At 49.5% G+C, this 16,456-nt stretch overlaps 1 protein-coding gene across 1 annotated transcript in view; it reads left to right on the top strand.

The window, feature by feature from the left end:
- Positions 1-16,456, top strand: part of SLC35F1 (solute carrier family 35 member F1) — a 163,767-nt gene that overhangs the window by 131,602 nt on the left and 15,709 nt on the right. Inside the window, exons 4-7 of the mRNA XM_029046449.1 lie at positions 3,551-3,678; positions 7,587-7,746; positions 12,330-12,486; positions 15,532-15,584. Coding sequence (XP_028902282.1) covers positions 3,551-3,678; positions 7,587-7,746; positions 12,330-12,486; positions 15,532-15,584 — 498 coding nt within the window. The remainder of the gene's footprint in view (positions 1-3,550; positions 3,679-7,586; positions 7,747-12,329; positions 12,487-15,531; positions 15,585-16,456) is intronic.

Raw genomic sequence — 16,456 nt, 5'->3', positions numbered from 1 at the left:
TATTCTAGCGGGAACCTTCACTATCAAGAGAAGGATCTCCACTAATGACACATTTTTTTGAGGGCTGTTAATAATTATAATAACTGTGGTATTTGTTAGATGCTTACTGTACTAAGCGCTGGGGTGGATACAAGCAAATCAGTTTGGACACAATCCCCATCCTACGTGAGACTCACAGCCTCAATCTCTGTTTTACAGATGAGGTAATTGAGGCACAGAGAAGTGAAGTGACTTGGGCAAGGTCATACAGCAGACAAGTGGCAGAACCAGGACTAGAACCCATGACCTTCTGACTCCCAGGCCCATGCTCTATCCACTATGCCATTCTGCTTCTGGCCTGCTACAACTCTGGGGTGAGGGTTCTGGTGACCTCTCTAGCAGAGGTCAGTTGCAACAATGCCCTGTGGCTGAATTAGCCGGGCTGGGTTAGGAGCACCTGCCATCCTTCCTCCGCTTGGTGTCTTAGTTCTGAGGCCTGCAGCTCCGCTCCAGAGGAACACGGAAAGGTCTCCCTTCAGCTGGCTCTGTACCGGATAGTCAGGTTTTTCAGCTGGTCTATCTCCCATCTGGTATAGATATGGCACCGGATATCTTTATTTTTATTTTCAGCACCCAACCTCCCTCCGCCTAGGTACCTTGACTCGGAAATGGTACCCCCGTTCAGTTGGGACCATCATTACTCTTGAACGAGTTGGGGGGACCAGGGATCACCCAGGGGAGATGTCTTAAGTTCTGGGTAGACTCGGATAGATTCCTATAAAATAGCATGTATGATATCATTGTTTGGCCATGGGCCCGGCATAATGCATTTGATGGCACATCTGTCTGTGAGTCCCAGGTCATTGATGACCACCCCACGCACAGACCATATTACCCCCTGGCTGTTGATGAATACTCCCCGGATAGACGATATTATCCCCTGGCCATCTTCATTCATTCATTCATTCATTCATTCATTCATTCAATCATCCTTATTAAGCATTAACTGCATACAAAGCACTGTACTAAGTGCTTGGGAGAGTACAATATGACAATAAACAGACACATTCCCTGGTCATAACGAGTTTACAGTCTAGAGACTATATTATCCCCGGGCTGTAAATGGTTATTCTACCGACAGATTATATTATCCCTGGGCCATCAGTGGCTAACTTACAAATAGACCAGTTTATCCCCGAGGCTGTTGATGGCCATCCTACGAACAGATCAGACTATTTTAGACTTTTGTTAAAAAGTAAGGTACCACCCTAAATTTGCACACCTTCCCCTTACCTCTCAGTGACTATTAAAGCGAGAGGGAGGAAAGTGTGGGAACTGAAGATCCCACCAGGATACCAGGACTCTTTACTACAATCCCTCACTCAATCCATCAATCAATCAATCATTGATATTTATTGAATACTTACTATGCACAGAGTACTGTATTAAGTGCTTGAGAGAGTGCAATACAGCAGAATTAGCAGACACACCCCCTGCCCGTAACAAGGTTATAGTCTGGAGGGGCAGACAGACATTAATATAAACACATCAATAGTATTTATTGAACACGCACTCTGCACAAAGCACAGAGCACCAAGTGTTTGGGAGTATACAAAAGGTATTAGATATGATCCCTGCCCTCAAGGAGTTTACCATGTAGTAAATTACAATCTAATCTCTAGTTTCCAATCTTCTGCAAATCCCAGAATGCTGTGGGAGCTTGGGCTGCACCTACTGCAGACAAGCCCACTGTGGGCAGGGAACATGTCTACCAACTCTGTTGAATTGTACTCTCCCAAGTGCTTAGCACAGTGCTCTACACACAGCGAGCACTCAATAAATACCATTGAGCGACTGAGTGAAATGACCACACATCCCAGAATGTCAGGGGGGCCAAACCTGTGAATGGACTGAGCATCCTAAAATGCCCCTCCAGGAGGCCTTCACTGACTGATCTATCTGACCATCCCAGTTATGCCACCCCCATCATCCCTCAGTATGCTGATACTCATATGTATTTATTTATGTTAGTTTATTTATTCACATCAATTACTTAGATTTATTTTCTCACTTCACTTACATCAACTGACCCCCCTTTTAGTCTGACTGTAAGCCCCTTGAGATCGGAGGCCTTGTCTTTCACTTCTTCATTATGTTTCTCAAGTGCCCGGAGTCGGCGCTCAGTACAGCGTGGCCCTTCATGGAGTAGCTGTTGATTTGGGTTGAAATAGGCAACCAGGCTGCATTCTCGTGCAGCTCCCAGGGGGTGAAAGGGACAGGTGATGGAGGATCTTGGGGCGATGGACTGATGGGCGTTTTTAGCCAGACTCTCAGCTTCCTTCTCTCCAGGTCCCTGACCAGATTCCGGAGTGTCCAAACAGAGCTGAAAGACCCAACATGGCGGCTCTCTGGAAGTCTTTCGATCCTGGCCCCCAGTTCCCATAAAATCTCTGCGCCATTCCGTCCCGTCACTGAGCAGGAAAAGTTGATATCTCTGATGGAAAGGACCCTTCCCTGTCTCTTCTGGCATCCCAATCCTTGCTGGGGCCTCACCTGCTCTCAATCAATCAACCAATCAATCAGTGGTATTTATTAAATGCGTTCTGTGTGCAGAGCACTGAGAAGCAGCATGGTCTAGTGGATAAAGCACAGGCCTGGGAGTCAGAAAGACATGGGTTCTAATTCCAGCTCTGCCATTTGTCTTCTGTATGACCTTGGGCAAGACACCTAACTTCTCTGTGCCTCAGTTATCCAGTTTTAAACTGGGGGTTGAGACTATGAGCCCCATGTAGGACAGGGACTATATTCAACCTGATTACCTCGTATCTATCCAGTACTTGCTACAGTGCCTGGCTCAGAGAAGGTGCTTAACAAATACCATTTAAAAATCACTGTACTAAGCACATGGGCTCTCTGCTGTTCAGTGATGATGATGATGGCATTTGTTAAGCACTTAATATGTGTCAGGCACTGTTCTAAACGCTGGGATAGGTACAAGCTAATCAGGTTGGACACCTTCCCTGTTTCACATGGGGCTTACGGTCTTCGTCCCCATTTTCCATATGAGGTAACTGAAGCACAGAGAAATAAAGTGACTTGCCTAAGGGTTTACAGTAGACGAGTGGTGGAACTGGAAATAGAATGCAGATCTTCTGCCTCCCAGGCCCGTGCTCTATCCACTAGGCCATTATGTTTCTTTCCCAGTCATCCTGTCATGCGTAGTCTAAAGTGTGGGGATGAACTTGCCAAATACTCATGCTAACCATTTTTTGCTTTCAAGAAGAACCACATCCTTCCTCCATCCTGCCCTGGATGTGGATTTTCCCCAGGTAATGTATAGGTCAGAGAGGCGGATTCTCGATGGGGCTCACAGGCTGGGCCACCACCGCTCGGTTAAAGCCCAGAGGTGGATTCCTGAGAAGATCTATGGGCCGGGCCACCACTGCCGCCCAGTTAAAGGCCGGAGAGGCCGGGCCCGCAGGGCCAGCAGAGTGGGATGTTGGGGTCCTTTTCACCACGCAGCCAGCCGGGCCTGGAACCTCATCCCTACCCTCTCATGTCCTCCGTGCAGGAGAAGAAAATTTGCTGGCCATTCTGAAGCGGCGATGGTGGAAGTACATGATCCTGGGCATCGTTGACATCGAAGCCAATTACCTGGTGGTCAAGGCTTACCAGTACACCACGCTGACCAGCGTCCAGGTAGGACGCCTCCTCCTTGGTTGGCTACACCGGGGCCCTTCCCATTCCTCTGCCCCCTGTCCTCCTGGTTTCCTGCTGTCAGTCTGTCAGTCAATCAAATTTATTGAGAGCTTACTGTGTGCAGAGCACTGAACTAAGCGTGCGGGAGAGTACGACATAACACTCTAACTGTCGCATTCCCTGCCCACAACCAGCTTGGCTTCTCCACGTGTCTGCTGTGTGACCTTGGAGAAGTCACTTCACTTCTCTGGGGCTCAGGTACCTCATCTGTAAAATGAGGATCGAGACTGTGAGCCCCACATGGGACAGGGATTGTGTCCAACCTGATTAGCTTGTGTCCACCCCAGCTCCTGGCACTCAGTAAGTGCTTAACAAATATCATAATTATTATTATTAGAGGGCTGACTCCCCAGGACATTGGGATTGGGGCCCCAGGACCGGTATTGGGGCCTGGCCCCAGGGCATGCTCGACTACCTGTCCGTCTTGAGAAAGACGAAGCAGGATAGAGACGGGTAGAGAGGGCAGGATTGGGCAGGGCAACCAGCTCTACTGGGAAATTTTCAGGTCTGGTTGGAGGCCCAGGATGACCAATGGTGGGGGACCCAGAGACCACTGGATTGCACTACCTCATTGCCTGAGGAACCTGGGGGATGTCGGTTCTCACGATCCCCAAGGCTGAGAACCCAAGGAGGTCACTTCCCTCTGGGAGCAGACCAGCACAGCTGAATGTAATAATAATAATTACAGTACTTATTCCCCTGTGTCTACCCCAGCGCTTAGAACAGTGCTCTGCACATAGTAAGCGCTTAACAAATACCAACATTATTACTTGTTAAGCACTTACTATGTGCCAAGCACTGTTCTAAGCCCTGGAATAGATACAAGTTAATCAGGTTGGACCCAGTCCCTGTCTCACATGGGTCTCACACTCTTAATCCCCATTTTACAAATGATGGAACTGAGGTCCAGAGAAGTGAAGTGATTTGCCCAAGGTCACACAGGAGACAAGTGGCAGAGCTGGGATTACAATCCAGGTCCTTCTGACTCCCAGGCCCGTGCTCTAGCCACTGAGTCACATTCCTTCTCAGTATGTGGGAATGGCTGATGGACCGTGGGGGTGGAGCCGCACGTGGAGTTGGTGCCCAGGGCTGGCACTTTCATCACCGATGGGGGCTCTGCAGGCCCATCACACTAGGCTCAGGGCAGAACCTGCACAGAGAGCAGAGTTGACCCTCAGTGCCGTGAGTGGCTTGCATGGGGACATTCATTCATTCATTTAATCGTATTTACTGAGCGCTTACTGTGTGCAGAGCACTGTACTAAGTGCTTGGAAAGTACAGTTCGGCAACAGATAGAGACAATCCCTACCCAACAACGGGGTCACAGTCTTTTACATAATGTAGATGATATACATTCGGAGGGCACACAGATGTTGGAGGTTTTTGAGCCCAGTGGCTTAGTGGTGCCCTGCCAGCACCATGGCCACTGGAAGACACTCTCCCTCTCAGCTTCTGCCTGGAGGTGGGTGTAAAAGAAGTGAGGGTCCAGGAGGGAGATATCTAGGAAGTAGATGACCAGGAGAGCAGGTATCCAGCGAGCAGGTGTCCAGGAAGTGGGTGTCCAAGAAGATGGATTTCTAGGAGGGTGTTTGTCCAGGAGGTGGATGTCCAAGAGGGCCGGTGTCCAGGAGGGCAGGTGTCTAGGAGGTGGATGTCCTGGAGGATGGGTGTCCAGAGAGCAAGTATCCAAGAAGTGGGTCTCCAAAAGGGTGTCCAGGAGGGCAACCTGCCCATGATCCCTCCAGGTGTCCTGGGACATCGCTGGAGGCAGAGTCCTGGGCTGTGGGAGTTGTCGGGCTGGGGCAGGGTGACCTTACCCATGGTTGCGTGGACTCCATCTAGCTATGAGGTTGAAGCTATTTCCCTGATTATGGTCTGGGCTGGACCCCCTCAGAGCCTCAGGCCTCCATCTCCGACCAGACGCAGGAGACTCTGGTTTCCATAAACAGAAGCCCTTTCTTTTTACATTTTTAACTGGCAGATTGGGTGGTCAAACCTACAAAATTGGGTCTCTGGGACCTGCTAAGACTTTGCAGCTCATTGGCCCCTCTTCTGCTCCATCTTCAATAATATTAATAATCGAAAAATCATTTTTACTGAGCACTTACTGTGTGCAGAGCACTGTACTAAGTGCTTGGGAGAGTACAATATAACAATTGTAACAGACACATACCCTGCCCACAGTGAGTTTAGAGTCTAGAGGATGATAATAATAATAGCATTTGTTAAGCACTTACTATGTGCTGAGCTCTGTAATAGATGCAAGATAATGTAAGCCGGTCAAAGGGCAGGGACTGTCTCCATCTGTTACTGATTTGTACATTCCAAACGCTTAGTACAGTGCTCTGCAAATAGTAAGCGCTCAATAAATACTATTGAATGAATGAATGAAAGAATAATCAGGTCAAATACAATCTCTGTCCCATATGGGGCTCCCAATCCATGTAGGAAGGAGAACAGGCTTTGAATCCCCATTTCATAGGTGAGAAAAGTGAAGCACAGAGAAGCGAAGTGACTTGCCCAAGGACACGCAGCAGACAAATGGCGATGCCGGCATTAGAGCCCAGGCCCCCTGACTCCCAGGCCTGGGCTTTCTAGTAAAAATAATAATTATGGTACTTGTTAAACACTTACTTTGTGCCAAGCGCTGTACTAAGCGCAGGGATAGATACAAGGTAATCAGGTTGGACACCATCCCTGTCCCACATAGGGCTCACACTCTTTAATCCCCATTTCACAGTTGAGGGAACTGAGGCCTAGAGAAGTGAAGTGACTTTCCCACTTCATGACATGTGGCAGAGCCGGGATTAGAAAACAAGTCCTTCTGACTCCCAGGCCTGGGCTCTCTCCACTAGGCCATGCTGCTTCCCTTTGCTCCTGGCTTCCTTTCTGCAGCAAAGATACCTTCTGCGCCTCTGTTGCTACTTTGCATTTCTCCTTAAAAGCGAGTTCTCGCTCTCCCTCTTTGGCAGGGGAGAAATGTAAAGTTCTAAGTGGGCCAGGGAGCTGGAGGGCCTAGGGCCTGGAGGTGTGAGGCTGTGAAGCTGGTGGCTGCCTTGAGGGTTTGCTCTGGGCTTGCACCAATCGAGCTCACTGTGGGCAGGGAAAACATCTATTTATTGTTATATTGTACTCTCCCAAGCACTTAATACAGTGCTTTGCACACAGTAAGCACTCAATAAACAGAGAAACAGAATGGTTTAGTGGCAAGAGCATGGGCTTGGGAGTCAGAGGTCATAGGTTTTAATCTCAGCTTCACCCTTTTTTTTTTTAATGGTATTTGTTAAGCGCTTACTATGTGCCAAGCACTATTTGGTCTGTTGTGTGACCTTGGGCAAGTCACTTCATTTCTCTGGGCCTCAGTTACCTCATCTGTAAAATGGGGATTGAGACTGTGAGCTCCATATGAGACACAGACTATGCCAACCTGATTACCTTGTATCTACCCCAGCACTTAGAACAGTGCTTGGCATATAAAAGCACTTAACAAATATAATAATAATTATTATTATTAATAAATACGATTGAATGAATGAATGAAATAAGGTAATCAGGTTGGCACAGTCCTTGTCTCATATGGGGCTCACAATCTCAATCCCCATTTTACAGATGAGGTAACTGAGGCCCAGAGAAATGAAGTGACTTGCCTAAGGTCACACAACAGACCAAACAGTGCTTGGCACATAGTAAGCGCTCATGGATTGAATGAATGAATGAAATTAACTCATTTGGTCACCCCTGGCCCCAGGCGTCCCAGCCTGCCATGTTAGAAGCGTGTCAGGTGGGTGATGGGTGGTCCCCTCGGCGCCATGGCCACCTATCGCGTCGCTCTCCTCTCCTCCCTGCAGCTGCTGGACTGCTTCGTCATCCCCGTGGTCATCCTGCTGTCCTGGTTCTTCCTGCTGGTGCGGTACAAGGTCGTGCACTGCGTCGGGATCGTCGTGTGCATCCTGGGCATGGGCTGCATGGCCGGGGCCGACGTCCTGGCGGGCCGGCAGCAGGGGTCAGGTGAGCCCAGGCTCGGTGTGGCTGGGGGCAGGGCGGTGGTCCCCAAAGGGGGGAAGTGGAGGAAGCGGGCCCCAAATGGATAGGTGTGGGGAGCGGGGCCCCGAATGGGCAAGGCCCTAAGCTGGTGTGTGTGGCTGTGAGTGGGCATGGGTGTGTTGTGGTCCCCAAGCAGAAGGAATCAGTCAGGGGATGGGCCCCGAGTGGGTGGGTGGGCGGAAGTGGGCCGGGGAGCCCTGCTGTGGAGGTAGGAGTTTCCCATTAATCTTTGCATCTGGGGACCAAGACATCTTTCGGGGAGAGAACATCTCCAATTTCCACGTGTAGTGTTGGGGTCACACCTGGGCTCCCATCACCTTGGCTCCTAAAATGTCACCACTGCCAGGAGGTCTGGCAGTGGCCTTCCCTGATGGAGCCCCTACCTCCCCTGCCGTGCCACCTCATCAGCCACCTCAGAGCTGTTGGCATCCACTCTCACCCTCCGAAGTTGGTTTATTTGTCCTTTTCTATCTACTGGTTGTCAGCTCCTCAGGGGCAGGAATTGGATCCTTTACTTCTGTATATCTACCAAGTACAACACTCTGCACACAGAAGGCACCTGGGGCAGAGCTCTGAACACAGAAGGGTCCAGTATAGTGTTTTGCACACAGAAGGCTAAGCCCCAGACTAAACCCCACTTTTCCTCATCTCCCACTGCCTTCTGTGTTGCCCTGATATTCTCCCTTTCCTCTTCCCTTCTCCCAGCCCCACAGCACTTATGTACATATCTGTAATTTTATTTATTTGTATTGATGTCTTCCCCCCCCCCCGAGACTATAAATTCTTTGTGGGCAGGGAATGTCCCTGTTTATTGTTGAATTGTACTTTCCCAAGTGCTTAGTGCAGTGCTCTGCACACAGTAAGCACTCAATAGATATGAATGAATGAATGAAGAAGGGTCCAGTACAGTGCTCTGCCTGCAGTAGGGATCAGGACAGAGCTCTGCACACAGTGTGGGCCAGTATAGTACTCTGCACACAGGAGATACCCAGGACAGGCCCCTGGGCATAGTAGACATGGCAGAGGATACAAGGCTAGCTGGGTCTCTCCCCCTCCACCAGCCAGGCTGTGTTTTCAAACAGAATTGGCTCAGAGGACATTTACCTGGACACCCACCCAACAAAAAGCAACTGTTCCCTGCAGAATGGTCATTCACCCATCATCTTATCAATTACACCTGCTCACACTGATAAAATCACAATGCTCACCTTCTCACTGTGCCTCCATCTTACCTATCTCACCATCGACCGCTCGCCCACTCACTGTGCCTCCATCTTACCGATCTCACCATCGACCGCTCGCCCATGTCCTGCCTCTGGCCTGGAGCACCCTCCCTCCTTGAATCTGACAGATAATTTCTCTCCTCCCAGCTCAGAGCCTTATCGAAGGCACATCTCATCCAGAAGCACCACCTCCCCGGTCTTTCCCCATCTCCTACTCCCTTCTGTGTCACCTTGACTTTCTCCCTTTGTTCATCCCCCTTCCCAGCCCCACAGCCCTTATGGACATAGCTGTAATCTATTTATTTATATTAATGTCTGGCTCCCCTCATCTAGACTGTCAGCTCGTTGTAGGCAAGGAATATATCTGCTTATTCTTGTATGTGTACTCTCCCGAGCACTTAGTACAGTGATCTGCACACTGTAAGCACTCAATAAATATGATTGAAGGAATGAATGCGTAAATGACTCTTACCATAAATAGCCAGGTCTTCAAACCCAAAGGCAACCAGATTATACAGCTATATGCCCCTAGAGATGTAGAGAAGGAGAGAAGGATGTCTGTACAGATTCTAGTCCCAGCCCTTCCCCTGGCCTGCTATTCATTCATTCAATTGTATTTATTGAGTGCTTACTGTGTGCAGAGCACTGTACTAAGCGCTTGGAATGTAAAATTCAGCAACAGATAGAAACAATCCCTGCCCAACAACGGCCTAGAGAAGTGAAGTGACTTTCCCAATGTCATACAGCAGACATGTGGCAGAACCGGGATTAGAAAACAAGTCATGACTCCCAGGCCCGGGCTTTCTCCACTAGGCCATGCTGTTTCCCTTTGCTCCTGGCTTCCTTTCTGCTGCAAAGATGCCTTCTGCGCCTCTGTTGCTACTTTGCATTTCTCCTTAAAAGCGAGTTCTCGCTCTCCCTCTTTGGCAGGGGAGAAATCTAAAGTTCTAGGTGGGCCAGGGAGCTGGAGGGCCTAGGGCCTGGAAGTGTGAGGCTGTGAGGCTGGTGGCTGCCTTGAGGGTTTGCTCTGGGCTTGCACCAATCGAGCTTACTGTGGGCAGGGAAAACATCTATTTATTGTTACATTGTACTCTCCCAAGCACTTAATACAGTGCTTAACACAGTAAGACCTTGGACAGAGTCACTTCACTTCTCTGAGCTTCAGTTTTCCATCTGTAAAATGGGAATAATGATCCCTGCCTCCTGCCACCTCACAGGGATGTGGTGAGGACACAAAGAGATAATTGATGGGGATGATCTAAGGAAAAATAAAACCAGTTTATCAATCAATCAATGGTATTTGTTGAGTGCTTACCATGTGCTGTACAGTGTACTTGGTGCTTAGGAGAATGCAATACAACAGAGTTGGTAGACATGTTCCCTGCCCACTAGGAGTTTATAGCCTAGCGGGGAGACAGACATTAAAATAAATTTTGGATATCTGTTTACGTGCTGCAGGGCTGAGGATGGGGTGACAGTCAAGTGTTTACACAAGGTGTACCATCAATCAATTGAGTAATGAAACACCTCATCAGACACCCAGTAGAAATCAATGATATTTATTGAGTGCTTACTACACATAGAGCACTGTGCTGAGCACTTGGAAGAGTATAATACAACAGAGTTAGCAGACATATTCCCTGCCCACAATAATAATAATAATGTTGGTATTTGTTAAGCGCTTACTCTGTGCCGAGCACTGTTCTAAGCACTGGGGTAGACACAGGGGAATCAGGTTGTCCCACGGGGGGCTCACAGTCTTCATCCCCATTTTACAGATGAGGTAACTGAGGCACCGAGAAGTGAAGTGACTTGCCCAAAGTCACACAACTGACAAGTGGCCGAGCCGGGATTCGAACCCATGACCTCTGACTCCAAAGCCCGTGCTCTTTCCACTGAGCCACACTGCTTCTCAATGAGCTTACAGTCTAGACACAAGCTTACAGCCCATTATTCTATTCTGCTCTGTGGATTTTCGTGGCCAGTAATGGATGTAACGGGTAAATGTGTGCATTTATGTATTTATGAACATGTATTGGCGTTCGTATATATATATATGAACACATTTTCCCCTTACATCCTCAGATATGCATACCCATTTATCTTTTTAAAGTCCTCGTGTCACCTAGAAGCTAAACTGGAGCAGGGAACAGTCTGGTAAGCAGCTGTGGGAGCCACACATCAAAAGAAAGAGGGGATAAAAAGATGGGGAAGTAAGGGAAAGAATTTGTTGCGGACAGTGGAGGTCCCCGAAAGAAAGACAGCAGAAATAAATTCGGAATTGGAATTCTTTTCCCACACTCATTGGAAGGGTATGATTGGATAGAGCAATAAAGGCTGTTCCTTGATTTAGCAGTATCAATATTACTGTGTGCAGAGCACCGTACTGGATGCCTACTGTGTACAGAGAGCTGTACTGGGCGTCTTTTGTATCAAGAGTTCTGTGTTGAGTCCCTCTTGAATGCAGAATGTTGTACTGAGTGCCTATTGTGTGCAGAGTGCTATATTGGCTGTCTCCTGTGTGGAGAGTGGTATGCTGAGGACCTAGTGAATAGTCAGGAGAAGGAAAAGATGTGCTGCCCGCCCTCAACGAACTTAGTCTATTGGTAGAGACAGCAGCCATAAAGTGATGGCTTTATCATCCTTAAGAACAAATATAAAAATGAACCCACGTTGTTAAATGAAAGAGTAACAACTGACCCAGTGACTCTACACGTGAGTGCTGAGGCGACCAATGAGATAGCAAGATCAGGAAGCTGGATAGTCCATCATCAGGGAAGACCTGCTGGAGGAGGGAGTTAAAGGAACTTTAAAGGAAGTGGTTTGGCCAAAGAGTTGCTTCGAAGCCAACAGGACCTCCTTATTCCCCCACAACACTTCGTGGGGCCATGAGGAGGAGGCTTGGTATGAAGGCAGAGAGTCAGTCAGTCAGTCAGTTGTATTTATTGAGTGTTTACTGTGTGCAGGGCACTGTACTAAGCACTTGGGTGGGTATGATATAACAACAGACACATTCCCTGCCCACAAATGAGCTTACAATCCAAAGGAGCTTGCAGTCTAGTCAGGTAAATGAACACTTGACCCTACTGAGGGGAAAGTGCATTTGAGCTGGGCAGAGGGCAGAGCTGGGCCCTGCCACCTCCTCACCCTTGGTAGCTGGGGTAGTCTTCAGGTGAGTGAACACTCCTCCCGGCATGCTATCATCTCTGAGGGGTGTCATCCCCCCACCATCGCAAGCGTAGGCCCCGGAAGGCCATGGGATCTCCCTGGGGGTGGGGGCAGAGGGTCCGCAGATGGTCACCAGGAGCCATTTTGGGTCCCCAGGAGAAAACAAGCTGATCGGGGACCTCCTGGTGCTGGGGGGTGCGACGCTGTATGGCATCTCCAACGTATGCGAGGAGTACATCGTGCGCAACCTTAGCCGCGTGGAGTTCCTGGGCATGATCGGCCTCTTCGGCTCCTTTTTCAGCGGCATCCAGCTGTGAGTAGTTCCCTGGGCCACGGGGGTGAGGTTGGGAGGGCAGGAACCAGGGGAACCATGGGCCAGGGGAGCAGGAACTGGGGAAGTGAAGTAGCAGGGGAGCAGGGAAGGGAGGGAATGAGGGAGAAGCGAATGGGGAAGTGAGGGAGTGGGGGATGGGGGAAAAGAAAGTGGGGAAGTGAGGGAATGAGGGAGAAGGGAGTGGGGAAATAGGGAGTGGGGAAGTGAGGGAATGAGGGAGAAGGGAATGGGGAAGTGAGGGAGTGGGGAAGTGAGGGAATGAGGGAGAAGAGAATGGGGATGTGAGGGAGTGGGGGAACAAGGAGTGGGGAAGTGAGGGAATGAGAGAGAAGGGAATGGGGAAGTGAGGTAATGGGGGAGCAGAGGTCAGGGAAGCAAGGAACGAATAAGTGAGGTAATGGGGGAACAAGGGAGCAAAGGAGTCAGGGAGCATCAAGCAGAAACTCCTGCAAAAACATCAAGCATCAAGCATCCAGAAGAAAACCATCGGCTTTAAGTCACTCAATCAGCTCTTCCCCTTTTACCTATCCTTGCTCCTCTTCCATTACAGTCCAGCTCACCACATTCCTCTCCTTTAAAAGCCAACCTAATTAATAACAGTAATGATAATTGTGGTATTTGTTAAGCACTTACTTGGTGCCAAGCACTGTTGTAAACACTGGGGCAAATGAGAGGTAAATGGGTTGGACACAGTCCCTGTCCCACATGAGGCTCACAGTCTTAATTCCCATTTTACAGATGAGGTAACTGAGGCACAGAGAAGTGAAGTGACTTGCCGAAGATCACACAGCAGACACGTGGCAGAGCTGGGATTAGAACCCATGACCTTCTGACTCCCAGGCTCATGCTTTTGCCACTAGACCATGACTCTTCCTCATTCTTAACTCTCTCCGGTTGAACTCTTGTTAATACCTTTCCCGCTCCCAGAACTCCCTCTTCTTCACCTCTGGTGGAGTGCTTCTCTCCCCATCTTCAAAGCCCTACAAAAAGATTGCATCTCCTCCAGGAGGCCTTCTCTGATTAATTTCTCATCTCCCTACCCTATTTTCCCTGACTACTGCCACCTCAACCTTCAACCATCTGCATAACGTACATACACGATTTCTCACCCCCAAAGCACTGGGCTCTCAATGCAACATAGAGATTTCATGCCCTCTTTTTAAATAATAGTAATAATGGTATTTGTTAAGCACTTACTATGTGCTAAGCACTGTTCTAAGCACTGGGGTAGATATGAGGTAATCAGGTTGTTCCACAGTCTTAATCCCCATTTTACTGAAGAGGTAACTGAGGCACAGAGAAGTTAAGCACCTTGCCCAAGGTCACACAGCAGACAAGTGGCAGAGCCGGGATTAGAATCCAGGCCCTTGGACTCCCAAGCCTAGGCTCTTGCCTCTAGGCCGTGGTGCCTCTCAAACTTTAAACTCTTTAGACTCTACAGCTTCCACTACCTGCAACTTACTGCTGTGTCTGCTTCCCTGCTAGACTGTAAGCTCCTTACGGGCAGGGATCTTGTCTACTAACTGTATCGTATTCTCCCAAGAGCTTGGTACGATGCTCTGCACACAGTGAGTGCTCAGGAAATACTCTTGAGCTATAGAAGAGGTTAATGTCCAAGGAGAGGTGGGAAATTTCCCTCATTTTAGCCAGCCAACTTCCCCCACCGTGCTGGAGCCGGAGCATTCCTGAGCACTGTTGACCCTGGAACTGTTGTGGGGGGCCAGGGTTCCTTTCGACATGGAAGTCTTTGGCATCCCATGGACTGGTCCCCAGCCGGGATGTCCCAGTGAGAGCGACGATGACCCTGGGGATGCAGAGAGGTGCTGGGGCTGGGCCGGTCCCAGAGGAGTCCCTCCTCTTGGATTGGGTCAAGCCGGCCATTAGCAGAGGCATAGTTCAATCATATTTATTACCGTGTGCAAAGCACTCTTCTAAGCGCTTGGGAGAGTAGAATATAACAACAAATAGATACATTCCTACCCGCAGTGAGCTCACAGTCTAGAGGATTGCCCGGAGGGTGGGCGAAACCAGGCTCTGAGGCTGGACTCTGCCAGGTCAGCCCATTCATTCCTTCAGTTGTATTTATTGAATGCTTACTGTGTGCAGAGCACTGTACTAAGAGTTTGGGAGAGTATAATAGAACAATAAACAGACACATTCCCTGCCCACGACGAACTGACAGTCTAGAGGGGGAGACAGACATTGATGTAAATAAATAAAAGATATGTATATAAATGCTGGGGAGTTGGGGGGAGGGGGGATGAATAAAGGGGGCAAGTCAGGGCAACGCAAAAGGGAGTGGGAGAAGAGGAAAGGCGGGCTTAGGCAGGGAAGGCCTTTTGGAGGAGATGTGCCTTCAAAAGGCTTTGAAGCCGGGGAGAGTAATAGTCCGTCAGATTTGAGGAGGGAGGGTGTTCCAGGACAGAGGGGGTGGTCTTCTGCGACTTGTTCCTCTTCCACTATAAGGTAAGGAGGGGTAGGTTGGGATGGGGCAGGGCCCTTCCTGAGCTGGCCTCAGCTGACCGCTGGACCCAAGAGATCAAGGCTCTCCGAGATAACACTATTTGCTTGGATCTACCCCATGGCTTAGTACAGTGGCTGGCATACAGTAAGCGCTTGCCTGGGAGTCAGAAGGTCATGGGTTCTCTGCCATTTGTCTGCTGTGTGAACTTGGGCGAGTCACTTCACTTCTCTGGGCCTGTTACCTCATCTGTAAAATGGGGATTGAGACCATGAGCCCCAAGTGGGACAGGAACTGTGTCCATCCCAGTTTGCTTGTATCCTCCTTAGTTCTTAGTACAGTGCCGGGCACATTGTAAGCACTTAACAAATAACTTTTTTGTTATGATTATTATTATCATTTGTGCAAAGAAAAATCCACTTTAGGTGGGGACTCGTCGTTCTGTAGCACTTAGACTGGGACTTGGGCTGCGACCGGGGGCTGAAGGGAGGATGGGGAGAGGAGGTAAAACCCAAGGGTCCGTCAGGCTCCTGCTCATCTGTGTCTCCCTTCCCCTCTCCCAGGGCTATCATGGAGCACAAGGAGCTGTTGAAGGTGGCCTGGGACTGGCAGATTGGTAAGGCTCAGCCTGGGGAGGGGGGGCTGGGTGGATAGGGTGGGGGGAGGGAGAAATTCCTATGGTAGGGGGCGGTCTGGGGAGGTGGGGAAAGGAGGGTAAGAGTTGAGTCTGAAGGAGGCTGCAGGCGGACAAGCAGGGGTTCACTCCATCAGACCCCAAGTGACGCCCCACGGCCCAGGACTCTGACATGAATCATGTCAGGAACCATGTGCCAATTGCCCTCCTGGAAACCCACGCACACGGTCAGGGGTGGACCACTCCACGCCTAAACTATCTCCTCTCCATACTTCCTCTCCCCCTCCAGGAAGCCAGCCGGGATCACTCATCCACGGGTCTGTCTGAACCTCTGTGGTGTTCCCAGATTCTTTTGCTCCCACCCTGCTGGGAGAAGGAGTATATCCCTTTGTTTGTTCCAGACCTGCCACTACGGTGCCCCTCGCCCTGGTCTGATGGAATTTGGGGGAGGGTGGTTCTAGGTTCACCTTGTCCATCCCCTCCATGATACTGGAGAGTCAAAAGCAGCATAAAGCAATATGGTCTAGTGGATAGAACATGGGCCTGGGAACCATTGGGACCTGGGTTCTAATCCTGGCTCCACCCCTGATCTGTGATGTGACCTTGGGAAGGTCACTTCACTTCTCTGGGCCTCAGGTACCTCATCTGTAAAATGGGGTTGAGACTGTGAGCCCCAAGTTGGACATGTGTCTAACCCGATTTTCTTATATCCACCCCAGCACGTAGTACAGTGCCTGGAACATATTTAGTACTTAACAAATACCAGAATGATGATTATTATTGTTATTATCATTCTCTGTGAACAGTTTCCTCATCTGTAAAATGGAGATTAAGACTGTGAGCCTCATGTGGGG

Source organism: Ornithorhynchus anatinus, chromosome 2 (assembly GCF_004115215.2).
Source record: "Ornithorhynchus anatinus isolate Pmale09 chromosome 2, mOrnAna1.pri.v4, whole genome shotgun sequence".
Lineage (NCBI taxonomy): Eukaryota > Metazoa > Chordata > Mammalia > Monotremata > Ornithorhynchidae > Ornithorhynchus > Ornithorhynchus anatinus.
The sequence above is the reverse complement of the archived record's forward strand: the minus strand, read 5'-3'. Positions and strand labels throughout refer to the sequence as shown.